The following is a 27793-nucleotide window of genomic DNA, read 5'->3' on the forward strand; positions in this document are numbered from 1 at the left end:
ATCACCTATAACAAGTGACGGGGAACTGAGACTGAGATGGGGATCCCTCTGCTCCATCCCTGCCCCGATGTGTCCATACTCACCTGGCCCCCAAACAGCCATGGGGCCTCAGCGCTCCCTCCTCACACCCAGGGCTGCTCTGGTTTCCCAGGCTGCACAATCCTCAGCGATGCTTAACGGAGGACTGCAGGAGGCAACTGCACAGCGCCTACCGCAGAGCAGGGCTTGAGCAGCATCCGTTCTGCTTACTCTCCTGACCACTAGGCAGCTCAGAGGCCCCCTGGGCAAAGCCACTGGTTTCCTCCCCCACGTCTCCCTCTCCAGCTCACACCTCTGTCATCCTTGCACCACCTCAATTTGGGGAGGCTTCACCCAGGTTACACTCCAAAGACCAACTCTAAAATGAGCCACCCAAGCAAAATTTCCTAAGTGATGCTGTCTTCAGGGCTTCATTTGGGTGGGACTTGAAAAAGCCTCAGACCTGGGTTTTGTTTTTTCGTTTTTTTTTTTTTTTTTCTTTCCTTAAGTAAGCATAAGGAAAGGGACCTGGGAAAACACAGATCCAGCTACCCTGCAGGGAGAAAACTATCAGGACCCTGCATGAGCATCTGACGGCCTGACTAGCTTCTCTCTTCTGATCCAGCAGCTTCTAGATTTGTAAAGAAAGCCGATATCTGAGTATCTGAGGAGTCAGATGGGAAACCTTACAGCACAGGATGAGGCCCACGACCTCACTCACTCCTGGCTCTTTGACCTGGTGTTTCCGTCTTACTTTGGACAACTTGCTCCCAACTGAAATCTTGAAAAACCTGACCACACTGTATAGATACTGGCCTGTCATGTTACAAAGCAAGTTCCTGGCAGGGCAGAACTGATGTGCTGACACACACGTGCTGACAGTCACAGCGTCTGCGTGCTCACCAACAATCCCAGAGGGATGCAAGGGGCAGGCAGAGCGGTGGCCACAAACAGTAGAAAGCGGGACAAGGTGCCTGGGGAGATTCTGGATGCTACCAAGTCAAGTGTCACTCATTTCCCGGAATGCAGTCCTGAAAGTCCTACCTCAACAGAGCAATGAGGTGGAGATACCAAACTCCACGCAAGAGCTGATGTGAGAGAGAAGAAAGTCGGGGCCGTGAGCTTAATGCAGGACGTCACAGGGCTCATGGATCTTCCGCCTAGTCGGAGCTTACCTAGTTCATGGTCAGAATGAGATCAACCACTGCAGCCCAACTCTTCAAAGGTGGAGGAAGCAGCCAGGGACCCACCGTATGGCTTTGTCCCACTGGTCACGATGAATGTTGACCGTTCAGTTACTGCTCTGATAAACCCCAGAACAAAGGAATTCTGCAATGGCTTGTTGCAAAAGGAAAAAAAAAAAAAGAAGGAAAAAAGGGTAAAATTAAAGAGTATGAAGCAGAGACAGAGATGAACTCAGAGAAGTGAGGGAGGATGCACACCAAGACCAGAAAGCTCCCATCCTGTTTAGAAAATACTGCTTAATCCAGAAAAGCTAAGAAGTCCAAACCAAGCAGGTAATGAGGTGAAGATGGCCTTTTAAATTCCCCATCACCCCGGACATTTCTCCTCCCTGCCACACCCACACGCATTCACAGGACACCCCATGGAGGGCACAGGTGATATTATTACGTTATATCAAGACGGACTCTCCGAGATTTCTAGGAGGTTCTTCTCAAACAAAACAAGCTAAGAGGCAAGGAGAATGGGCGTATTTCAAGGAAGATCCATGCTTAGGTTTATCTGTTTATAACCAGAGAATGGGTGTACACAGACCCTCCCCAAGAGATACATTTTCTGTACAACGGAAAAATTCCATTTCCTATTTCTTCTTTGTTTCCAAACCTACATGCATCTTCTCTCTTCCACCATATGCAGTAAAAATCCACGACATCCTCTTCATTTTCAGTCATGTAGGCCTCCTGTTTTTGTTTTGTTTTTAACATTTATAAAAAGTGTTCTCATTAATCTGAAATGCTGATCAGTTCAAATCATTCCTGATTTCCCATCCACAACCTTCTTGATCTTTCTTTCTCTTTGCCACATTCTTTGCTTGTCAATGTTCTGTTGCAAAATTCAACAGGGATGCCGGTGTTAGATGAGAACTTCCATCATCTCCCCGTCAGGGAACTCGGGCTTGTGGAGCAAGCTGCTGACGCGACCTTTGTGGTCAGGTGACTTCCCGTGGCCAGGAGAATTCTCTGCCAAACAGAAGGGACACATTAGCAGCCTGTTCCCCAGGAGGAGCACAGCCTTCCCAGCCCTCTCTAAAATGGAACCATTTAAGTACCACCCTTTACCATCGGTACACGCAGGTAAGGCCGTAGTGCCCAGCCCACGGTGGACCAAAGCTGAATGACTGGCCCTGGGATTCAGACACAAAGAACAGAACTAGGACGTGATGGGAGAGGTCTGAGTGGGTGAAACTGGCATCGGGACTTTGTGCGGAGCCCTCACCCCTGCTCTCCTCCTCTCCTCTAAACTACCAAGTGCACGCCATGAGTCAGGTCCTTCTCACATGTTCCCTGCTTTCCTTGCCAAAGAGCATCCCAAGAATTAAATCTCCGAAAATAACATTGTGTTTACTTGTCTATTTTGGAGGATGAACACAGGGAACCCCTTTGGAGGAAACAATTCATTTACGTCCAGTAGCTCCCACCCCCTCCTCACCCCATGACTACGAACAGTCCAAAGCCAAGTCTATTCTTTCCACGGACACTTCTGGACTCATCGCCAAGCTCCTCCTAAGCTGTCTTCTCTTAAATATTTGACAGCAACTCCTTCGAACTGGCCTGAGTACTGGGCCAGTTCGCCTACTTTAAATCTACCTTCTCCTTCAATCAGGAGGTGCTCTCGACCCTGAATCCTTGACGAGTAAGGCAATGTCTTGTACCTGATGCCCTTGATGGACCTGGTGGTGCCTGGTACCAGCTCCCAAACATACTGGGGGCGGGGGGGGGGAACTAATTCCCTAACATCCCCTGGAGGGTCTGTTTGCACACCTTCTGGGGAAGGGCTAGTTACAAAGCATACACTAAAAGGACAGATGCAACTTGTGGACTCCTTTAAATGGTAGTAAGTTAGGAGTCTCTACACACATTTTAATTCCAGAATAATAAAGGGCATACAAAGCCTAAGTGCATTAGGGTAACCATAATCATAAGATAACCCGTAAAGTCAGAGTTCATTGGTAGCCCTGCTCTCTCCCCAGCTCAACAAAAGCCTCCCCCTCTCAGGCCAGGGAGAGCTGAGGATCCCCGGCGCGAGCGTGAGAGGAGGTGGGGACCTCATACCCAGCTTCTCTGCTGTGCCCTTGGCCGCTGGGTGCTTCAGGACCGGGCTGTTGGAAGGGGTTCCGCTCAGCCGGCCGCGCGTGGGCAGGGCGGCCACACTGGGCCAGAAGAGCTCGGCGCTCTTGTCCGTCTGTGTGCTGCTGTCCTTGCTGCCTGTCTTCGCGTGGGCGCTGCTGGCTGAGGCGACAAGGGCCGCAGGAGATAGTGCTGTGGCAGGCGGGGTGGGCAGCACGGGGGTGGATGCGTGTTCGTGGGGCTCCTTCCCCAGCAGCAACCCTGAGAGCGGAAGAACAGCTTTTTCAATGCCATTCTTTAAAAACAAAACCAAAACACCTAGTCTGGGGCGGGGGAGGAGTTGTCAAGTAAATGGTTCTTACATAACATGACAAATGATACGATACTCTTATTCTCAGGGTGCTATGGAAGAATGGAGAAGAGGCACCTTATAGGCAGAGCGTCGAGGGGTGAGGGCATTTCTGCAAAGTGTTCTAGAGGCGATGCTTGCTTTACCTAACATGGCCTAGGAGGGCTAGTCCTGGGCAGTGGCTGTGTGCTTCAGAAAACCTGAAGGCTTCCCTGCTCCTAGACACAGTCCCATCAGCCTGCTGCTCTACCTAATAGCCCCCCATACCCCTCCACTCTTGGTAACGGATGGCCTCCTACAGGCTTCCTGGTCAGGGCAACACAGAGCTGTGTACAATATTCCCCAAAGAGATCCTTGCAATGGCGAGCCATGTCCTCCAAGAAGTAGGAAGCCAGCTGGGCTCCTGGGAAGGACCACTCAGCCTTCTTCTCCCTCCCTGCCCGCCCCAAGAGCAGAGAGGCTGGGGCAGGAAGAGGGCGGGCTGGCTGGGGAAAAGGGAGGCATGATGCGCTGTGGTGTCCCTTTTCCTCAAAGTCTTCCTACAAAGCTGGACAGGACAGCCACTGTTACGACAGTGAAATACGGCCCACGTTCAGAAAAGTGCCAGCACTCCAGAACACTAGCCTGTAGAAAATGCGGTAAGCACAATCGAGTGTCTGTTCACTTATTTAAAGAGCCAGCAATTCATAACGTCTCTTTGCCAGGGCTATTTCAAGGTGCCCATTCATAACAGAATGCAACTCAATCCAGTCTGTCTACAGCAACGCTTCTCAAAATGTAATGTGCATATCAATTACTTGGATATATTGTTAAGATGAAGATTCAAGTCAGTGGGTGGGGCCTGAGAGTCTGCTTCTCTAAGAAGCTCCCAGGAGAGGGTGGTGCCCGTGGTCCAAGGACCACACCTTGAGTAGCGAGGGGCTCTGGCTAGGTGCTTCACACACATCATCTCATTTCATATGAGGTAGGGCCTGTTGTTATCCTTTGTCTTACAGAAAAGGAAATGGAAGCTTTGAGAAATAAGTATCTCACAGTTAGAAGTATCAATAGCAGAAATGGGATTGGAACCCAGCTGTGCCTGCCTTTAAGTCCACCCTGTGTACTTTCCACCTCATCGACCTGTCTGGTGAAAAGCCACCATCTGGCAAGGATGTTTGGTGGAACCAAGTCACTGGCCTGTCTTCTCACCTGGGAGCCCCTGAGCCATCAGGAAGGTATATGTCATCACCTCTACCTCCTTCCAGAGCCCCTCAGGCAAGAGACTGTGGAAACACTTTGGGGACTGTGCACTGTACCTTTGTGAATTGACTGTGTGCCTCTGCCTGGAACCTCAGAGGGCCCCGCTCTGTTTTTGTGACACGTGGACACCAATCACAGTAACGAGGAGGAACACCAGTGCAGAGAACACAGCAGTGCTTCCCGCAGCCGGGCCCTCTGGCTCCCAGGCCTGGTTGAGACACATCAAATGCTAAGGGTACAGGCACAGACCCCAGGGAAGTGCCTGCCTGGCTGGATGTCACAGACTGGCCTCTGCCAGGGAGGTTTCTATGGGAGCTGAGCACATTCAGACTCCCCTACCAGGCCTGACTGAGCACCACTTCCAAGGATCTCTAACTGGGGTGGGGAGCTAAGCGTCCTTGGGAGGGTCTTTGAAGATCCCAGCTGCTGTCCACACACGTCCTCTTTGAAGTGCACTTCCTTGGAGGGCAGGGGCTGCAGAAGTAACCCATGGGGGAACTTCAAACAGAGATTGTGGCTGGGTGTCTTTGATCACCCCAAGTCTGTCACGTTCGTTCTGGAAGCTCTTATCCCCTTTGGCACGAAGCAGCCAGGCTCCTCTGGGGTTCTGTTTTGAGAAAAACAGGCTCTCTGCTCCTTCGATAAACAAAACACACTCTGAGCCGGGGAAATGCATCAAAGAAGGGCCAGGCCCCTGGGGGTGTGGAGTGCCGGGGACAAGAGTTGAGGATGATGTCAGGGAGCGCGAGCCAGACCCAGCCAGCCCCCGTCACCCCAGGAAACGTGTTCACGGCTGAGACCACGTTTGCAGACCTCTCCTCAACATTCTGCCTGTGTAACAACAATCCAACAAAACCACCGCCACCAGAACTTTGCACTCGAGAGCACTGCTTCCCAAGCGCTTTCTCTCCGTTATCTCATTTTGCCCTTGCCATGACCCCATGGGGTACAGCAGGGCAGACGCCTCCAGGCACCGCCCTGCTCTGCGAGACACAGAAGCAGAGGTGGAGCAGTCTTACCACTGGTCTGGGGCCGAGCCAAATTGAGAGGCCTGAGGTCTCTGGGTTTTTTCCCATTAGAACATTTTACATTAAGGGTCACCTCAACTTTCAACAATGATGATGATAATTATGGTGTGAATCAACCCATAGGTAACAGCGACTCTGGTGGGGTGGTCTTTGCTTCCACCACCAAAGTGTGATTGATTATCCTTCTCTGCTTTACATACAAGTAAACTGAGACTCGGGAATACTCAATATTTCTGCTTTCACAAGGGTGTCTGAACTCCTCTGGCCAGATGAGGTGCCTCTCAATGTTTGTGTGCCTCCTTCTCTTCAGAGCCTCACCTCAGGAGGGGCGGGACTTGCCTGAGGGGGCGGGGCTCGCCAGTGGAGGGGCGGGGCTCAGTGGGGGAGGGGAGGGGCGGGGCTCGCCTGTGGAGGGGCGGGGCTCACCTATGCTCCCCTTCCAGGTCTTCTCCTCCTTCCTCTCCTCGGCTAACTGGCTGCTGGTGAGCGAGGTCTGGCGGGAGTGAGTCCCAGTGGCTGCAGCGATGGACGGGACAGAGCGAGCGGGCCGCAGGCTGGAGGAGTCCGTCTTCCCGGCGTCTTTACGGGATCGCTGCTGGAGGACCTTAATCATGGCATCCTTCTCTATGATTTTGGCATGGAGATTTTTAATACTGTGTAACAAAACAAAAGTCATGATCAAAAGCCATCTGGCTAGAATAACATGAACATTTCTCTCAGGATGCCCAGGGACTTTAATTATAATTCAAGGACAGAGAGTTAAGTGCAGTGTAAGTCTTCAGTTACAATCTCCAAATTGTAGAAGACGTATCTTTTGTAGTAGCTGAAAAGGGTGCACCTTCTCTGGCCCCTCAGGAGACTCTGGGATGTCCTGGGACCCCAAGGACACACAGTTTGAGTGACCATGGCCACCCAGCAGGGACCTCCTGGACTGAACTGTGTCTAGGACCCTGGCAGTGGGAGGCATGGAGAAGCAGTAGGAAAGCACACAAACTCAAGGCTCACACAGGGTGGGCTGCTCAGGAGAGTCCACTTCCCTATTTTCTGAGGAAAAAAGAAATAGACGGACAGGTTTTCTGTGAGAAGACGATGTTTTCCTCCCTGAAGGTCAAAGATGAGAATCAGAAAACACGTGAGTTCTTTTCACAACCCAAATAGTAACCTGCTGAGCTTACCAACGACTCAGCCACTCAGTCCTATTTTCACATCTGCAAAATGAGAAGCTCAGCTTCCCAGGGCTCCGTAGGGAGGGCTGGGGGTGGGCGGCAGGCTAGCTCCATTATGTCACCAAGCCCGCTGGACATCTTGTTTAGTCCATGAAAAGAATGCATTAGCTATATAAGTTCTTTATTTCTGGCTGGAATATATAAACCCTGGCTCAAAATCTCTGAGACTTTGGAATATGATGTTTCCCCTGTCCAGCTGGTAATGTCTAGAATGTTGTAGAGACAGACACCCAGAAAACACACGGGCATCTAAATTCTTGTTATTAGCCTCCATCTTAAAACCTGCATCTGACATGAAATTAGCCCCCAGAGACTTCAGACTCCAGGCCCGTTTTTGAGTAGACTCTTTCCCTTCTCTCTGGGGCAGGGTGTGAGGGAGAACTCAAGCTTGAAGCTGTTCAGAACAGGAAAGGGCTGAAGTGTGAGTGCAAACATCAGGCTGGTGGCCCCACTGGGGTCTTGAGGGAAGTGCCCAGAGTGGAGCCTGGGGGCCGCGCACAGCTGTCCCTTACGTGTACTCCATGTCCTGACATCTCCTGGTGGCCTGCATCACTTCCCCCTCCTCCTGCCAGATGTGGGCCTCCAGCGAGCTCTCGCCATAGCTGCCGTTCCTCGAGTGGTTGATGATCGTGGTGTCCCTGGCAACACAGGATGCACACCGAGAATGATGCCAGTCCTCGTGGGGAGGGGTCCAAGGGTGCCACACTAAAAATATCTCTCCACAGACTCCTTCACCCCTTGCCCTCTCCTAAATCCTGGCCAATTCTCTCCTTGAATTGCTAGAACTAAGATAGTATCTAAGGAAAACAAAATAAAACCCCCAAATCCAAATTCCCTGCCCCTTCTACTAATGACATTGAATTCTAAGCTATGTGGCGTGCTCTGAATACGGACACTACTGCACATCTATAGGTTTAACCTACTGACATGTGGATACTGATATTACCATAATGGTTAGTATTTCTATGCCTGTAATCTTTCATACTCACTTCTCCTCTCTCACTTTCTCAATCAGGGTTAAAGTTTTATTTCTATTTCTCACCCATATAGCAGCTATTTCAAGTATTTTACAGCAAATGGGGACTCAATAAATCCTTGAAATGGAGACTGGCCCTCCTGGACAGCGAGGCTCCGGCTGAAGTCCCCTTCACATTTGCATTCGAGCTCACCGCTTTTATGAGCCCCTGCCTAGGATTCAGCTCCGTTCAGAGTGACAACCGTGCTGGGCAGCAGGGCACAAAGATGAAGAAGACACACACCCTGTCCTTGGAGAGTCCAGTCGAAGGGGTAGAGTGAGGGGAGGGACAGACAGAGGGACACTGCAGAGCAGTGTAGCCGGGAACAGATGCCTGACTGAAAACCGCTGGTCAAAGGTAACTGTTCCTCTTGCCACTGGTTTTGTCAATTTAATTACTCCTAATTAATGACGACTGGTAAAAATAAGATAATTGTGCCATCTAAGTGATCCAAGTATGTCTTAGGCTGAAAGGCCCAATGATGTCTCTGATCAGTGAATCTTAAACTAGTAAGAAATCATCCAGCCAAATATTTCACATCCCTTTAACTTCACATTCCAGTGTTACGATCATATACATGGTTTGTTTTGTTTGTTTGTTTGTTTGTTTTGCGGTACGCGGGCCTCTCACCACTGTGGCCTCTCCCGTTGCAGAGCACAACCTCCGGACGTGCAAGCTCAGCGGCCATGGCTCACGGGCCCAGCTGCTCCGCGGCATGTGGGATCTTCCCGGACCGGGACACGAACCCATGTCCCCTGCATCGGCAGGCGGACTCTCAACCACTGCGCCACCAGGGAAGCCCTATAATTATTTTTAACTGCTCTCACTCCCTGGGATGCATCCCTGAACCCCTCTGGACACTCTGTGTTTCTCTAGCTGTGCTTTTCCGAGCAGCACAGTTCCATGGGACTCACCTCTCGGCCGCTGCAGTGGCTGCAGCGTTCATGGCGAAGTGCCGGATGGCGCTCTCCTCTACGTACTTCTGCTCCCACTTGGTCATGTCAGCCTCCAGCGCCAGGATCCGCTCTTCCTTCTCCCTTACGAGTTCCATGAGGGCTGGGGCATTGTATTCCGGCAGGCTGGCTGGCTGGCCGTTTCCGTGTTTCTGGAGATGCGAAAGAAGTAACATCTTTTTTTTTTTTTTTTTTTTTTTTTGCGGTACGTGGGCCTCTCACTGTTGTGGCCTCTCCCGTTGCGGAGCACAGGCTCCAGACGCGCAGGCTCAGCGGCCATGGCTCACGGGCCCAGCCGCTCCGCGGCATGTGGGATCTTCCAGGACCGGGGCACGAACCCGTGTCCCCTGCATCGGCAGGCGGACTCTCAACCACTGCGCCACCAGGGAAGCCCAAGAAGTAACATCTTGATGCTGAATTGGGGCTATAAAGTAGACCCTGGGTGGGCAGAGTTACCCACGTGGAGCAAGCACGGTTCACCCAAATCCTGCAGCACATTCACACCCTTGCTCCCTTCTCCAGCACTGATGACCCGAATGGGGGTGGATTCTGACACCATTAACCTCTGTCCCCACTTCCTCTATCTCATTTAATTATCCGGGAGCTCTATAAAACAGAGTATTATCCCAATTTTACAGATGGAAAAACCAAGCAGCTGAGAGATTGAATGAACTATTCCTTGTCTCTAAGCTGATCAGTAGCAGGGTCAGGGTTCAAACCCGAGTCCGTCTGCCTATATCCAGCTCTGCATGACAGGAAGTGTCTTGTCCAATGTCATGCAGTTAATTTATACCAAGAGCCAGAACAGGAACAAAGTTTGGCCTCCTGGTCTAGGGCACTTTCTCCAGAGCTCAAGGAAGTGATTCAGCTGTTTGCTTCCCCTGAGGCTGGGAGATAGAATGTGAAGGCACAGGAAGTGGGAGTGAGATGCATAGAATGTGAAGGCACAGGAAGTGGGAGTGAGATGCCTTAAGGGCATGCTTGCCCAGCCTCCCATCTGGGAAACAGAAATTAAGACCTGCCCCAGATGGAAGCCCAGCAATCAAATAGGATAATAAACATGAAAGCACTTAATACACTTTAAAGGGCTAACCAAAGTACAGTGCTACCAGAAAAACCTCTAAGGCAAGTCAAGTCAAGCTCATTTTCCAGCCCTTTCTCTCCATCTGTGTCCATAAGAGAGAAGTGTTATTCAGATAACACAACACAAAGCGGCTGTGTTATGTGAATAGCTCATAAGCTGAGGATATTCACTTTTCAGATTTTCTCCCTTGTAACTCAGGGATACTATTTCCTCTAAACAGATGACTTAGAGGACGAGGAAGTTTGACTTCTGGCCAGTGGTGGAGATGGGTCATCTCGGGAACTCGGGGTTAGGAGACCAGTCGGGCCTGAGCTACTCAAGGGGAGAATGATTTCATCCCAGCTCTTCTCTGTCCTGGGACATGCATTCCCCTCCTATTTCCCAGTGATCACAAACTTTAAATGCAGAGTTGTTTGCAAGGTGAGAGGTACCTTTCACCCTGAACCACATAAATTACCCAGAGCAACAGCTGGGCATTTGAACTGCACTGCTGGAACCTAATCCCACCAGACAGAAGAGAACAAATGGGCCTACGGGCTTTTTTGTAAACCATATGCTTTTATTTGATTCTTGAAAGCTACAAATACAAATTATTCTAGGATCCAGTGGTAGCTTGCCAGTGGCCGGCATTTAAGCCAGAATACAGTGGAAAACATGTACCTGTCCTCATCAGCCTGCACAGGAAGTCACGGACCCCATCAAGCCGGGCACCCAGCCTCAGGGCAGGAGGACAAACAAACCAGTCCACTGAGATGCGAAACTACCCTGCTTTTAGAAACTTTCCAAGAAAAAGATCCCACAGCCTCACTTAGCTGCCATCTATGGCATCTATGGTTTCTATCCAAATCCCTTGTGCTGCCATCTCGGCTGGTGACCTGCTTAGGTCCTTAAGAGCTGTTTAAATAAATGCAAGAATTTAGACACTCAAGAGTTCAGAGATAGCACAGTCTAATGGGTACATACATTGCCCAGAAAAACAGATTAAGTGTCAGGCAGGCCAGCTTTTGCAGCCCGTTCAGCTAGTCACCAAATATTTACTAAGCATGCACCCTGTGCAGGGGATACCACAGTGAACAATACAGATAAAAATCTTTGCCTTCAGCGTGTTCACCTGGGAGAAAGGCCTAAATTTGCTACATGACCTTGGGCTAGTGTCTTAGCTGCCCTGGGCCTTGTTTTGCCCTTCAAGAACATTCCCCCCTTCTTTCTTCTACCTCCTAAGACTACTGTGGAAGTAAGATGTGAAAATTACTTTCAGCTCTTTTCCAGAAAGAAAAGATTGTGAGTTCTTAAAAACGTTAATTTCCCTTCCTCTTTTACCATTATTTCTATTTCACCTCCCCCCAACTTCTAGTAATGCTTAAGTACCACACTTTGCCTCCCAAAGTAGAGGGAGATTACTTCTAATAACAGAACCTGTTCATTGAGAGCTGCTCTTTCCTGCTGGTCCTAGTGTCCTGACCTATCTTCCCTCTCTGCCCTTCTCAGTCCAGCCACACTTGTCACTTTTTTTTCAATGGGATTGGAAAAGTTGGAGTAATTTGGGCACCAAAGATGCCCTAAGCCATCAAATGACTCTAAAGTAATGAAGAGAAGAACAACAATGATAGTTATTCTTCCTTCACCAAGTGCTAAGTGTCAGGCACTGTGTAAGTACTTTGTGCAGATTTTCTTATTTTTAGTTACAAGTATACGGTAAATATAATTTATGTGCCCCATTTTAGAGACAAGGAAGTGAAGGCTCAGAAAGATTCCTTTTGTAGTAGGAGGAGAAGGCAGCCTAACCCCCGAGCCTATGCTCTGACTCAGTTCACGATTCCATGCCACTCTGCTCACCTCCAGCCTACCCACCCTTCTGGAAGGTTCCAGAAGGAATACCTTGCAGGAGTAACTGGAGCTCACTTGGGGGCTCTGTGTGGAGAGGGCCAGGTGGAGAGGCTCAGCTGTGTCCTGGCGTGGGTCTACGGCAGAGTCCTTGTGTGGGGTGTCGATTCAAAAGTGCTCTAAGCTGTTCTCTCAACGGTCCCTTCAGAATGACTCTCTATGGGAAGAGGCAGGCAGTGTGGTCTCACTGCTTTGTTGAGGGGAGAGATGACAAGGGGCTTTATTTATTTTGTGTGACCTCAGTATGCCTTCTAATGGGGTCAGATAAATGCCTCGGTGACCCCAGGGTGAAGGAGCAGTGTGCGAGGTGGGTTGCCCACATCCGGGGTGGAATCATGTGTGAGCTCCTCAGACTAAATAGGAAGAAGCAGATCAGAGAGGCAGAGTCTCTCGGGTGACCCCACGCTCCAGGGTGGACGCTGGTCATCCCTGCTGGGGGCCAGCAGAACTGTGTTCGCCACACTTGTCCACAGCCTCCAGGCAGGAGTTGGACCAAACTATAGTATCGGCCACGTGGAACTTTTAAGGTATTTTCGTGGACTTCTTTGTAACAACGCTTTTGTCTTTTCTGGTTATAGAATAATGTATGCTCATTGGTAAAATGAGAAACTGAAGTATTAAAGGAAAAAATAAAAAATAATACTTATCTTTTTAATGAGTAGGCAAAAGCAGGGAAAAGTAGGGAAATCCCCAAGTGCCTTTCATAACAGAGGAGACAGATTAACACTCTCATTAAAAAAACAATTGTAATATTATTTTAAAGAGATGCTGGGCAGCAAAGTTCTGTTTAAAGATTGCTTCCCCCTTCCCTGGTCTCATGTCAGCCGAATACAGCTAGGGATCTGCTATCAGATCCCAAAGACAAGTCCAAAATGCAAGCCACGTAATTCCCCAGGAGAGCCCTGATTCTGAAACTTCTGTCCTCCACAGGCAGCCGAAATCTGACCGCATCCTTTACAAACAGTGGGAAAGTTGTGTTTGCTGCTCTGAGGAAAAAAATGGGCCTGAGTGCGTGTGGGTCTGAATGTGCATGGGTCTGAGTGTGCATACGGGAATGGTCCTCTGTGGCAATAGAGAAATTTTTCAGATAATGCTTCCTTCGCATTTCCTCTTGATACACAACAAGGATAATGGAGCTGAGTCAGGTTTCGTTCATCCCCCCTTTTTTTTCTTAAAGAAAAAGACATCTTGCAAAACTAAATGTTGATGATAATGTACAGGAAGACATTCTTATACATTTTGGATAAATTGGTATATTTACTTTGTAGAGTGATCTGGCAATATCTAGTGATGTTTTACATATGCATTCGTTATCCAGAAATCCCATTTTTAAGTATATCCTCTTGGGAAGCTCTTACATTTTTTTGCAAGGAGACATGTAAAAAGGCAGCTCATTAAGAGTACTGCCTCCAACAGCAATACCACTGGCACAAATCCCAAAAGCAATCAATGGGAGAGATATAGTTTAGAATATATATAGTAGCTGAAATGAATGAAGAGTCTGTTTTCACAGCACTCAAAATAGAAGATCCAGGTATAAGTAATTTAACTATAGGGTGTGGGTGGCACATTAACTGGAAAAGAACATTCTTTTTTGCTCTAAATACTGCGATGTGCCCATTCTGTCAGCCAAAGACTCATAAATACCCACCAGGTGCCAGCACAGTACCAGACACCAGAGAGCCTGCCCTCCAGTTGGAGAACTTAAGATCTCAATAACTGAGCAACAGAAAATGGCTGAAGGGTGGCCCTGAAATGCCAGAGATTGCGGCACAGGTTAGAAGGATCAGAAGTCCAGAGACAGACTCACTTTTCCCTGTGAGCTATCAACTAAGCCAAGTTGGTAGGGGCCTGGGTGGGCTCCTTGATTTTCTGGGCAATCTCGCTAACGCCTCCATTTCCAGCCAAGTACACACGCCCAGAGGGAACTGCGTGCGCTGCCACGAGAAAGGGCTTAGCTGGCCAGAGCGTATGCTTTCAAGTGTTTTCAAGTGTTTCAACCATAACCACTATGCCCTATCCACCAGATAATTCCATGGAGTCCTGTCTCGCATTTCCCTGGTTCCAAACTTAAAGCACACTCTTCACCAGCTGCATAGAGGGCTTTGCCCACCACGCTGGCTGATGACACACCAGGAGCCCTTGACTCGCTTGTAACGGAGCCCGGCCCAGCTATAGGACTTCTCCTCTTGCCAAGGCCCAAGAGGACCCTGGGCTGGGGTGTTTTACTCTGAGTTTATTTGTAGCTGAATTACATGAACAGCTGTTACCAGGAGAAACAGGGATAGGCAGAAGGACAAGGAACTTATGGCCAATATTATTTTCTAGGGATTGTCCTGACTCCTTCCTGTCTTTTACCTCTGAAAACTCACTGATGATCAGCTCCTCCCAATTTCACCCGGTTCTAGGTCCCCCGTGGATTCCCACTGTCACTAAACCCTAGATGACACGAACAGCCTTCAGGCTGGCCTCCCTGACTTCAACATCTGTTCCTCCAGCCCCTCCTCTGACATCACCAGAGGGCTCCTCCCCTGATCCTACAGGAAAAAAAAAAATCCAGTCTCTCAGCATGACCAAAAGCCCTCCACAAACTGGCCGTTGCCTCCAGCTGGTATGCTCCCCCAGCTGGCTGCCCCCAGCTGTCCTGGACCCACCACGTGCCTCTCATCTCTCTCCTCCATGCATACTCCTCCTCTACCTCTGACGCCTCCCCCAGAATGGCCAACAAACTCATCCTTCTAAGTCCAACTCAAATGTCCTCCACTATGAAGCTGTCTGCATTCGCATTCCCCCATACCCAGCCCCCAGGGGTCACCACTTTCTCCCTGTCAAGACGTTTTCTCTCCAGTGAGTGGACTTACTGGCTCCTCCACTGACCTCTGTGCTGGACCACGGAGGACAGCAAGCTCTCGTTTACCCCTGAATCCTCAGGGCAGAGAGCAAGAGCCTGGCGGGCAGCAGGTGCTTGGCTCCGTGGTGTTCACAGAATGCATGTGCCAGACTCCGAGGGCCCCGCCCCGCCCCGCCCCTCACCTGCTGGGTCCTCAGGGCGTCCAGCTCCCTCTCCAGCCAGGTGCGCAGTCTCCGCTCCATCTGCTCCCGCTTCTCGCAGGCAGACTGCAGCTGGGTCAGGGCCTGCTGCAGCTTCTCAACCTTCTCCACGTATGCCTGCTTCTCTCGGAGCTGAGGGGAGGAGAGGAAAAGGGAACACGGAATTTAGACAGTGATCCTCAAAGCTGGGGTGGAGATTGGGGGGTGTGTGTCAGAGTACCTCGAGATGCTATTTAAACTACAAGTGCATGTACCTTCTCCACTCCTATCCTTCAGGTGTGCTGGGACAGAAAAGATTTAGACGAAGGCCACCAGTTATACCTAAAACAGCTGGGATGCTAGGAACTGAAAACCCTAACAGGCCACCTGCTTTCAGTCATTTATAGAGCTCTGAGCTCAATCCATGGTTATTGCTGAGTCATTATAGCATCAGCAGGCATTGGAAATGAGGTTAATAAAGATTTTTAAATGTTATAAGGAAATGCTTATTCTATAATGTTAACTGAAAAATCCAGAATCAAAAATTATATACAACATTATCACAACTACGCCTGCCTATCTATCTATCCATCTATCTATCATCTATGTATGAAAAAAGACTGAAAGGAAATAAAAGCATCAACTGTGTTTGTATGGCAGAATAATAATTTCTCATCTTCTTTACTCTTCTGTATTTTTCAAATTTTCTATAACTACCAATTACTATTAGAAAAACTGTGTCTGTATATATTTATGCATGTGTACCCATTTGTGTATGTGTGAATGAGTATGACAATATCTGATTACAGATACTTGTGGAGTAATTTCCTCCTAAAGATTTCAGAGCCCTTTATGGATGACAGCCCTGGAGAGACAGGAGAGGCCTAATGAACACGCAAACCACACAATCACTGAGGAGAGGCAAATTAAGGTAAAAATTTATTTATGTAAATGTCACATCAGGTATGGATTTAGACTCACTGATCAACCACTTCAAATTCTTACCCTCAGACTTTGTTTTCTTCCAATTAGGAGTTTGGCCCATGTTCATAAATCCCAGGCACATTTCTAACTTTCTGGGGATTGGCTGGTGCCAAAAGCCTCAGACTGAGGCTTTTCCTTGATCTGGTCCTGGGTGAGAAGACACCAGATGCTATTTCCTGTCACTCTGCACCTGGGCATGCAGACGCCTTGCAGGTGATTCAGATCCTGAGTTCAACCCATGATTGCACTGGCAAGCTGGAACATGCTAGCGATTTAAGTGCTCGCTGCAAAAGTTGGTTTCTGACTTAGCCGGCAGCCCTGCCAGGAGCAATGCCTGTGCCCGAGCCAAAACCACTGCGATAAAAAACGAGGTGCTTCTGACCTTTTGCCGGGGGGCGCGGACAGCAACTTATAGCCTTTTCTACACCTGCTCTTGGGATTAGTTTTCATCTGACTCTTTCATTCACTGTGCCTTTGATTGTTTGAGGACCTACTAACTGCAGGTTCCTGTGCTAGAAAAGCCTCATCTGATAAACTATTTTGTGAGTACCATTCATACACCACTTACCATGTCGTAGACTGTATACCATTCTCTGAAATGTGTAGCCCCTAGAATATAACTGCCACGAGATTTGTCTGCTTGGGGCAGAGTGCACAATATGTCCCCAAGGCCTGGAACAGTACCTGGCATCCAGTTGGTACTCAATAAGTATTTGTTAAATGAATGAGTTAATATTATCACTAACCAACTGCAAGATTCTTGGAGGCATCGATCTCTCTCATTCACCCTTGGATCAGCCTTAAGTCTAGCAAGGAGTATATAATGATGATGATGACTAGTAGTAACAGTAATTAATCAGCCAACATTTTGGAGGCACTACCATGCCAAGATTTGTGCTTTATATGAAGTATCTCATTTAATCCGCCCAATAACAATAGAAGGTAAACTCTTTTATTACCTCCATGTAACAAGTGAGAAAACTGAGGACTGAATAGGTTAGTGACTTACTCAAGGTCACACAGCTGATACAGCACCCGTCTAACTCACGTGGTCTGCCTCTAGAGTCCAAGCCCTTAACCATCATGGGAAGTTATGGTAAGCACTCAGTGTGAGCCATCTAAACTGAGTTAAGATCCTTCAAAAGAAACTTTAATAAGAACAAGGAGGGACACTGGCAGCCAGACACATGAGACATTTTGGAGGAGTTACGTACAATCAATCAAACACAGATCCTATATAAATATAATAACAAGAAAAGACCCATAACGCTGATTATAAAGAACCCGTCTTCAAGGAGTTCACAACTTTTGCTTTAACAGAAATATTAAAATTAAAATATTTCAAAATTATCACGTTCCTTCGCTCCATACATGGAGATGGAGCCTTGATAAGTGCCCTCAGAATGAGTTCTGGCCTCCCTTCCTCAAAGCAGACCTCCTGTCCTTCAGGGGTTAAGGTCTGTAGCAGATAGTTTCCTATTTAATGAGTTGCTTGCTGGTGACGAGGAAGAGACTCTGGGGCTGTTGCCTGGGATCCTCATGCTAGTATTAAAACTGTACATAGGACTTGTGGGGTTTAACGGGAGAGGTTGAATGGACAAGACCTTACTGACTTAACAATCTTCCCCTTTAGCTGCATTAGCCTTGAAGTTGAAGTTTGCTGAGACACCCAAGCCACCTGGCGCCAGGAGATGTTTCCTGAAGGAACAGCTTTTTATTGTCGACAACAACAGCAACAGCAGTTGGATTAATAATAGTGCTGTTTCCTGCGTGCCAAGCACCAACTCAGTCCTGGTGGAGAATATCTCGGTCATGCCGCTCTGTGACTTTGAGTTTCTACTCTCCACCGTGGGTCTGCTCAGTTCAGCCTCACCACACACAGCGGATGCAACAGGCTCCCCTGTGCTGCTGTGTCTACAGCCCGGATCCCCTAGCCGGCACCTCAGGAGTGGTCATTCTACTTCCCCAGTCAGGCTTAAAGGAAAAGTCTACTTCTTAAAACTTCATCTAAAGGCTGGATTTCGTCAGAAACCACTAAACCCATCACGCTTGAGCGGCATCAACGTTTCCTGGATTGGGGGGTCATTACCTGGCTAAGCCAACTTCTGAAAATTGGAGACAGGTTTGTTGAACACCACCCCAATCCCACCCCATCAGAAGACTTGGCCTTTTTTACGCAATCGAGAGCCCAGAGACACAGCACTTGAACTGTTAATTGAGTCTCTTCTCTCCACAGGCACCAGTGGTTCCCATTCCTTCCATTTATTTTCAGCCTTGGACACCTGCCAGCCAGTGGGCAGCAGCCTGGGTTGATGGCTGAGACTGAATGAACTCTTTGCTGGTTACTCACGTCTGCCTCTCATCCTCTGCCCGGCTCTGGGGTGGATAAATTCTGTTTTTATTCATTTTTATTTGGAAGGTCACCTACATCGCTCCCCTGACTCAACTCCCTTGGAGTTGGCTCTGGTTAAAGTTGCTGGGTTAGGAAACGGAAACGGAGGCCCTCGGGGCTCTGCGCACCGCCCCTCCCCGCCCCCCCGCCCCCCCGCAGGCTCACCTCCTCTTCCAGCTTGATGACCCTGGCCTGGGCGTTGCTCAGAGCCTGGTCCAGGATCTCGATGTGTCTCCGGTGGTCCTCACTCGCGGTCCGCACTGCCGCTAACTCCATTTCTAACTTCTCCTTTTCCTTCAAGAATTCTTTGTCTAGAAGGGAGATGGGAACAAAATGACCTCTATCAGAAGGCACTCACCCTCTGGGCTCATTGCCAGTCTACATCTGGCAAGGATTAAAAGTAAAAAAAGCATACAGAAAGTAGAGGGTTGAAGTACTGCCTTTGCTCCCTGTTCATAGTGGTGGTGTGTGAAGCAAGGATTTTCTCAAAAACCACTGCCAACTATAGGTATAGTCCAGGTCACAGTTCCAGAGATGAATGGCACAAAAAGAACCAGTGACCCTGTGTTCTCAGGGACTCACTTCTGTACAACATTTACTTTAAGGCTTCAAATTAACCTTGGACCTATGATTTTCTTTCAAGCTCACAAGCTCTCCAGCTTCTACCTTCCAAACCAGTGATGGAAAGGCAGGCAATACTAACGATAATACTAACGCTCTCCTTCATAGAGAAATAAACCAAGGTCCAGAAGGTTAAGCTTTCGCTCTGAGGCCAGGCAGTAGAGGGGAGCTTCAACCCAGGCCGCCTATCTCTGTCTGGGTCCTCTTCCATATGACCTGGCCTCACCTATTCTCTTAGTTCTGCTCAAGAGAGGAAAGACAGGGCTTCCCTGGTGGCACAGTGGTTGAGAGTCCGCCTGCCGATGCAGGGGACACAGGTTCACGCCCCGGACCGGGAAGATCCCACATGCCATGGAGCGGCTGGGCCCATGAGCCATGGCCGCTGAGCCTGTGCGTCCAGAGCCTGTGCTCCGCAATGGGAGAGGCCACAGCAGTGAGAGGCCCGCGTACCGCAAAAAAAAAAAAAAAAAAGAGAGAGGAAAGACAAAGTGCTCTGGATGTGGGGAAACAGCTTTCCTCTCATTCAGTGACACTGTAGCTGATGGTGATGACTGTCGCTCTGCACATGGAGAGGAAAGGCTGCCTCACAGTGGCTTCCACACAGCTCTCATATAGACTCATCCACCAATTTACTTAAGCAGGCAGGGCCCACGGTGTGATGAGATCAGTATCATTTACTGAAAACATTTCTCCTGTTACAAAAACAATGCTGGCATGCCTCAAAGATGTTACGGGTTCTGTTCCAGACCACCGTAGTAAGGCAAGTCACATGATTTTTTTTGGTTTCCCAGTGTATATAAAAGTTATGTTTACACTGTACCGTAGTCTATTAAATGTGCAATAATAGCATTATGTCTAAAAAACAGTGTATGTACCTTAATTAAAAAATACTTTATTGCTAAAAAATGCCAAAACAATGAAAACAGTAACATCAAAGATCACTGATCACATATCACCATGACAAGTATAATAATAATGAAAAAGTCTGAGATACTGTGAGAATTACCAAAACATAACATAGACACATGGAGTAGATGCTATTGGAAAAATGGCGCCAAGAGACTTGCTCAATGCATGGTAGCCACAGACATTTAATTTGTAAAAAATGCAATAAAACAAAGCACAATAAAATAAGGTATGCCTGTATATTTTATTTTTAAAGTAATTTAGAATATTTAGATACGTTGATCATAATATGGAAAAACTTGAATGGACTTACTGTGTAAGATTAAGGGATTGGTTAAATAAACTACAGTAAACCCTACAATAGAATAGGATGCACCCATTAAAGCTAAGTAAGAGAATATTAGTGATGAGGAAAAAAATCGTCACTGTTGAAAAAAGGTGGTTACAAAACCCTATGCACACTCTTCCAAATTTGTAGAAAACAGGATGTATAATTATAAGGGTAAGAGCAACAACAACAGTTAGAAATTGATTTCTCTGTGCCCACACCACTCAGATGCCTCCTACTGGTTACCTAGTCCTCCTAGCAAACCAAACTGAAACACCAAGAACCAAAGTGTGCAAGCTATACAAGCACGTGACAGTGGTTTCACTCATTCATGATTTCCTTGTATAGCCGTTCATTCATTTAGTGAAGAGTTATCAAACATTAAGGACCAGCCTTATGGGCACTGAAGCAATAGAAAGAACGCCGCCCGTAAGGAGTGGGAAAAATGTGGTTTTGAATACAGGGCAAAGACACTTTAAGGCTGCCAATACTCAATAAACAACTTGCGATTTTAAAGCCGGAAGGGATCATAGGAAACATCACCATCCAGTTCTGCCCCCTTTGTTTTACGGGTGAGGAAAGGAAAACCCAGGAGCAAAGGCACTCATCCAAGGTGCCCCGCCAGCTGGGGCAGAGCCAGGGCCAGATTCCGGGTCTCCTGATGGCCACTACAACGTCCTTCCCGCTTGACTGCACTGCCCTTGCTTTGTGAGCTTATGTCGACGGGAACAGGGTGCAACGGAAAAGCTTCGGAACGAACAGAATGAAGGAGCAGACTTGTAAAGCGAGCATTGGCTGTGATGCCTAGAAATAATGGCGCCTCTCGGAAGCAAAACGAGGCCACCAAGATTCTGACCCAGAAGAGAGCATTACTTTTGGGCTCTTATACCCACTGCAATGACCAACTGCCCTCCCCCCTTCTCCCTTTCAGTGGCATGAAATGCTGCCTCCGAAACTTCCTTCCCAGTGCATGGAGAACAGGCATGCAAGAGGCCTAAACAAATGGGTCAGGAGCAGCCCACTGGCTCTGGGGCCCACCATCCACTGCCCAGGGCGGACCAGAGCATTTCACGCTTTCTGTGCAAAATTACTGACATTCGAGCACTAGCTCCCTGGGTTTGGACGACATCTGAACAGGCATGGTGCCCACTGCCCTTGTCCAAGCTCTGGAGGGCACCCAGGAGTTAGTTACTCAGTGGGCAGGCCTGGGAATGAACCACCGATTTCAGAGCTTCTACCTGCTTGTCAACCTAAGCTTAACAGTTCTTGTCTTTGTTGAGGGCAGTCAAGGACACATCAATTTTGGCCAGAGGTAAAGTCTAGAGGCCAAAACCAGAGCTTCTTGCAGTTTTCAAATTGATGGTCATAATTATTGCTGTGTCACAATGACAAACATTTGGATTTCTGAATTAACGAATACTCCTCCCCTCCAACACACATGCGCAGGCACACACACACTCATCCAACAGTTGCTATTCCCTTGATAGCCAGTATCATATTGTGGATAGAGAATGGACTTTAGCATCAGAAAGAACTGGGTTCAAATCCTAGGTTCACCACTTTCCAGCTCTTTGTCCTAAGTTTGGTGACTTTAGACTTCAGGCTGAAGCAATATCAGTTAGTGTCACTCACACTGGCTCAGAACTCCTTGTCCATGGACAGGAAGTAGTGTTCTCGATGGCAAAGTTTTAAAAACCAATGTTCATGACAATTGTGGTAATAACAAAACCCGCTCATGTTTGTTGAACGGGTACTGTGTTCCGCGAATGGTGACTTGTATTATTCCCTTTAATTACTCCATTTATATTATTTCCTTGAAGTTTACTCTATGAGGTAGGCACTATTATTATTTCCATCTTCCAGTGGAGGCACATGACATTAAGAAAGGATAAGTAACGTGTCCACAGAAGTGATGCCCGTCAGTGGGAGAGCAAGAACCGGCACCGGCCTCTCTCTAATGCATGTTCACAGGCACGGCGCTATACTGCCTCTGCTGTGCAAGCGTGCGGGGATGAAGACCCACAGAATAACAGAAGCAGGAGGCGTGGGAGAGCGCCATTGTAACACAGCTCATTGTGGCACAAATTTAAGTATGTCACAAATCATATCATGTATCTCAAAATACAGCAATAAATCTTCATGTGTATCCCTTTGCAAATATTAATTAATTAAGCATCTGCTACATGGAGGCAACACAGAGTACTAGATAAAAGCATGGATCTAGAATCAAGCTTCCCAGGTTCATATCCAGCTCTACCACTTATGGTTTTGTGACATGAAGTAAACGAATGTCTTTGTGCTTCAGTTTTCTTGCCTTTAAGGTGAGGATCACAACAGTACCCACTTCAAAGTGCATGTAGTAAGTACCCAGTAAATGTCAACTATGATAATGCCAAGGTTATTGTTGCTGTCGAAAATAGTGATAAATCCTTGGGCTACATGGTGCGTAGGACGGAGCATTCTGCTCTCAGCCAGGTGGGAAGAGAGGCAGGGACACAGGCAAAGGCAATGTGACCAGCTGCTCTAACAGAGGCTTGCGCAGGGACTGTGACAACACAGGAAGGACCCCTACCTCAGGCCAGGGTGTGAGGAGGAGGTGGTGTCCAGGCAGTGAGCCTATGTGGTGGGGGTCACTGCGCCCCTTAACTCCCTGGAGACATGGGAACTGGGTGTGTCAGAACCACTGGAAAAAGTTATCTCTTGGGAGATGCCAAGGGTGAGTCCTATGAGTGAAACCACCTCACAGGGAAGTCCTTTCCGTCTGTTTATTAGCTAAGCCCCTTGGGATGGATCTCAACAAAGATCAGCCTCACACTGAACTTTTGGCTGTGCTCCAATGTATATACTGAGAATTCCTAGAACAGGCAAGTTGACACAAGGGAACTCTTGCCCGGCATGGTCTGTTTACTCAGTGGATATGAATTACCCTCAACTGTGTGGAGCAGGGCGTTGTTTAGCCTGATGGCTCCGGTCCCATTTACACAGAGGATGTCTGCTCGCACACAGTTTATTCTGGAAACCACAGCGATGGCATGGGCTTTGTAGCCAGGCCAACCTGGTGTGATTCTGGCACCTTCACATACTGGTTCACCTTGGACACGTGACTTCCCCTCTCCAGACTCCATCTCCTCAGATGAAACTAACAAGACCTATTTTGCAGGACTGTTATGAGGATTAAAACGATGACATGTAAAATACCTACTATGGGGTTTGGCACATAACAGATACTTAATAAACAGCAAGAGCTAAGACACATGACACCCAGGCACTGTGCCTTCAGTTTTACAACAGAACCTCATTTCCTGAATCCTTATATCAACTCCACTTGACAACTGAAAAATCTGAAGTAAGATGAGCTATGATACTTACAACAGGTCAAATGGTAGTTGCTTTTGTGCCTCTACCCCTAGGTTAGTCTCTTTGCTTGAAAAAGAGCAGAAGTGGATGGAAGTGAGAATTGGGCCCAGAATTCAAAGATGTTCCCCTTCCATCTTACCCTTCTTTGCCAGCTCTGCGTAAGGTTCAAAGTGGACAGTCTGGTGAAAGAGTTTCTGCAATTACTATCTGAGCACTAAGCTTGACTGCTAGCTGAACCATTGGGTGGTGGACCCCAGTAACCTCTGTTGAGAAACAGGTGGAGCATGGGCGTGGGATCTGGCAGTGGAGGTGTCAGGGCACCGTGCGCTGCACTGCTAGTTTTTAATGCAGTGCTCCAACTTATGGCTGGAGTTCATGGCGGGGTGCAAAGCTGTAACCTGGCCCTTCTCAAGGAGGAATTAATTTTCTAGGCCTTTCCTGATATAATGGGTTTTTGATGAGTTTTTCCCTAAGCCCAATATAGCTGGAGGGACTGAGGAGTCTGGTTGCCACCAGTTTGACCAAGGGGTGACTAATTTACTAGAATGCTTGGAAGGCAAAAGAGAGGTCTTTCTCCAAATAGCATGATATCACCTATATGTGGAAGGTAAAAAAATGATACAAATGAACTTATTTACAAAACAGAAATAGATTCACAGACATACAAAACAAACTTATGGTTACCAAAGGGGATGGTAAGGAGGAGGTAAATTAGGAGTTGGGGATTAACAGATACACACGACTATATATAGATAACCAACAAGGACCTACTGTACAACACAGGGAACTCTACTCAATATCTTGTAATAACCTATAATAAAAAAGAATCTGAAAAGGACTATATATGTATACGGACATACATATATATATATATATATAAAACTGAACCACCTTGCTGTACACCTGAAACTAACACAAAATTGTAAATTAGGGTTTCCCTGGTGGCGCAGTGGTTGAGAGTCCGTCTGCCGATGCAGGGGACACGGGTTCGTGCCCCGGTCCGGGAAGATCCCACATGCCGCAGAGCGGCTGGGCCCGTGAGCCATGGCCGCTGAGCCTGCGCGTCCGGAGCCTGTGCTCCGCAACACGAGAGGCCATAACAGTGAGAGGCCCGAGTACTGCAAAAAAAAAAAAAAAAAAAAAAAAAAAAGTAAATTAACTATACTTCAATTAAAAAAAAAAAGAGGCAAGTGTGTCCTCACCTGGAGTAGACAGCTTTCACAGGGGCTGCCCAGACAGCACTCCACTTGGAAGCATGTCTACTATACTCCTCCCTTCACAGGGCTAAGTTCTGAGCAGCCCGTCTGCATCACAAAACCCTGCTCACCCTCCCCTACCCACCACTCCCATTTGACAGGATCAAACCTGAAGGGCCCTGTGACCCAAGCAGAGTCACGTACAGTCTCTGGCCTGGGACCCTGTGAGGGGGAGCCTGGGCGAGAGGGGGATGCTGACACAGAGAGGCAGCCCAGCTCTGAGGCTAGTGAGCACGTCCCACGTGTGCACTAGAGAAACAGAGCAAGCACACGGTGGAGAGTGAAGACTCAAGCAGATGGACATGGAGAGATGGATGAGAGTCCACGGTGAGAAGGAGAGCGGGAAACAGAGCCACACGGACAAACACTGAGCCCCCCAAACCATCTGCCCCTTGATTCTCACAAACAGGCCAGCCCAGGCCCCCGGCCCCTGGTCCCTGGCCCCTGAGAGGCCTGCCTACACGTCCTGCCTGGGGCCTCCTTCACACACAATGATACTTCTTTAAAAAAAAAAAAAATCCTTTTATCTGGGCTTAAGCTATCCCAGTTGGATTTTTCTTTTTGTAACCAAAAGATCACTAAGACACTCTCTGTTGTTTCTTTACACCTCTATTCCCACCTCCACCAAGAAAGGACTTGATAGTAATGCCTTAGGACAAGGCTGACCAACACTAATGGCACTGACTCTGGTAACTAGTCACTTCACCATGCTGATAAAATGGACTCCCTCTTCTGAAAAGATGTCTGAATAATTACTTGACATATTATCTCTTCCTAAAATGTTTCCTCCTGTTTCTTCTTCCTCAGGATTCTTTGGCCCTGAGTTCCATATCCTGGCACAATATCTTATAATTCTGAGCAGCTGCTGGAGCCTATTCCGAGGGTCAGCTATGATTTATGGGGTAACTGAAGTCAGATCCTCTTGGAAGTCCTTGCTTTTTTTTTTTTTTGCGTTACGCGGGCCTCTCACTGCTGTGGCCTCTCCCGTTGCAGAGCACAGTCTCTGGATGTGCAGGCTCAGCGGCCATGGCTCCGCGGCATGTGGGATCTTCCCGGACCGGGGCACGAACCCGTGTCCCCTGCATTGGCAAGCGGACTCTCAACTATTGCGCCACCAGGGAAGCCCGGAAGTCCTTTCTTTTGAGGTTGTGGGAGTGGAAAGACAATAGGAAGGTATTCCAACTACTTCACTATCCTCAAAGCTATTTAGGTTCATTCTGCCTCAAAGACATGCTACCCTTGGAAGCTCATTCTTATATCTGCCCTCACCCCTTCACCCCGGTTTGAGTGTCAAACTGACAAACCCGGAAAGAGATCCCCAAAATATAATCCAAACAGAGCACTGTCCACTTCGTGTGAGAGTGATCTGTTCACATGAGGTTTATTTGATACAAAACAACATAAGAGATGACCTACCTTTAAAAGCCACACTCATTCATTCAGAAATGAAAAAGCGATAGAATACAAAGCTGACCCCATAACGCCCCTGGTTTGGCTTTTTGTTATCTTTTAAAAATTTGCTGATAAAGTTTCTCAGGTAAGGAAGCTCGTTATTTCAGAAAAGGGTGTTGGGCTCTCTGCCTTCCCTGTATGCATGTGCAAGTTGCCATGGTTCCAGGCAACGGGAGACAAGGGTTGTGAGTGGGCTTAGGACTAAATAGGTCTGTTAACAAACACAGGGACACTCCAGCCAGGGCTTGTTTTAAATGGCTGAGAGTGAACTGTTTTAAAACGAATTGCGTAATAAAGAAAATTAAGAAGGAGAGTTCAACCAAACTCTGTTCTGCGGAGCCCTGGGAGAGAGAAGGATGGGGAGAGGAGAAAAGGGATGCAGTGGGCCAAGTAGGAAGGAGGAGGCTTCTGACAAACGCACCCCTCTCTCAACCAGAAATCTGTTCAGGTTTCATGCGTTTTACATACTGGGCTTCCAGATACGCTTCATTTTAAACAAGAGCTCTGAGTTTGAAAGCCAGTGGTTCAGACATTATAAGAGAAACACAGATTTGTGGAAATGGCTGTTGTTAAAATGTAGGGAAGACATTTTTTTTGGAGAAATGAATCAATACGAGAAAGTGATGCAAAGCCTGAAGTGTGAAGGATTTATTCAATCTTTGTTGCCCCAAGTTAAAAGGAAAAGAGAAATTTTCCCTCTTACAAAGTATTATGGCAGCAAAATTACTCAAACATGCAAATTAGTTTCCCAGGCCCACCCTAAAGGCTACACACTGCACGAAGCTTTTCTGATTCCATCAGTAAAACAGATCTCTCCTGTAATGGAGAACCTGCACACATACACTTTGCCGGGGGAAGTAATTCTTTCACGAGTATTTATACCATGTTCTGCTTGTACTCCAGGTACAGTGGCTGATGTCTGTCTGACTTATCCTTCCTACTGGGCTTCCTTCATAATGTGTCTAAACCCCTCTATCTTTGTAGGACTTTAGGAATCTAAGATAGCGTAAGTGTTTCGTATGTGAAGAAAGAAATATGACAAGTTTAGGCAACAGTCACTGAATAAGAGGATCCTATCAATACAAGATCAAATTCTAACTGGATATTTAAAATAAAATTCAAAAATGATCCTTTTCAGATGCTTATCACTGGAAAGTAACAAAGCCTAACCACAAAATCTTCTAGTAATCTAATGGAGGAAAACAACACATTTTGGTCTTAACATACTTAATTTATCTATTGCTTTTTAATATCCAGGAAGTGAGTTTAATACCCCAAAGTGCTACTTTTTGTAGCACCAAATGTAAAATATCTCAGGTATGATTTGGTAAAATATTTATTTGAATACCAGTAAAAGCTCTC

At 47.7% G+C, this 27793-nt stretch overlaps 1 protein-coding gene across 2 annotated transcripts in view; it reads right to left on the minus strand.

Annotated features, from left to right (window-relative positions):
* Nucleotides 1-1732: 1732 nt before the first annotated feature.
* The window catches only part of AMOTL1 (angiomotin like 1), a 105043-nt gene continuing 78982 nt past the window's right edge, over nt 1733-27793 (minus strand). For both annotated transcript variants that reach the window (XM_060103191.1, XM_060103190.1), the window contains exons 7-13: nt 18677-18822; nt 15139-15288; nt 9099-9289; nt 7681-7806; nt 6369-6595; nt 3312-3587; nt 1733-2219 (exon numbers count right to left, since the gene is read on the minus strand). In XM_060103191.1, the coding sequence (XP_059959174.1) occupies nt 2113-2219; nt 3312-3587; nt 6369-6595; nt 7681-7806; nt 9099-9289; nt 15139-15288; nt 18677-18822 (1223 nt within the window). In that variant the 3' untranslated portion in view covers nt 1733-2112. The remainder of the gene's footprint in view (nt 2220-3311; nt 3588-6368; nt 6596-7680; nt 7807-9098; nt 9290-15138; nt 15289-18676; nt 18823-27793) is intronic.

The sequence above is a fragment of the Mesoplodon densirostris genome, chromosome 7, assembly GCF_025265405.1.
Source record: "Mesoplodon densirostris isolate mMesDen1 chromosome 7, mMesDen1 primary haplotype, whole genome shotgun sequence".
Lineage (NCBI taxonomy): Eukaryota > Metazoa > Chordata > Mammalia > Artiodactyla > Ziphiidae > Mesoplodon > Mesoplodon densirostris.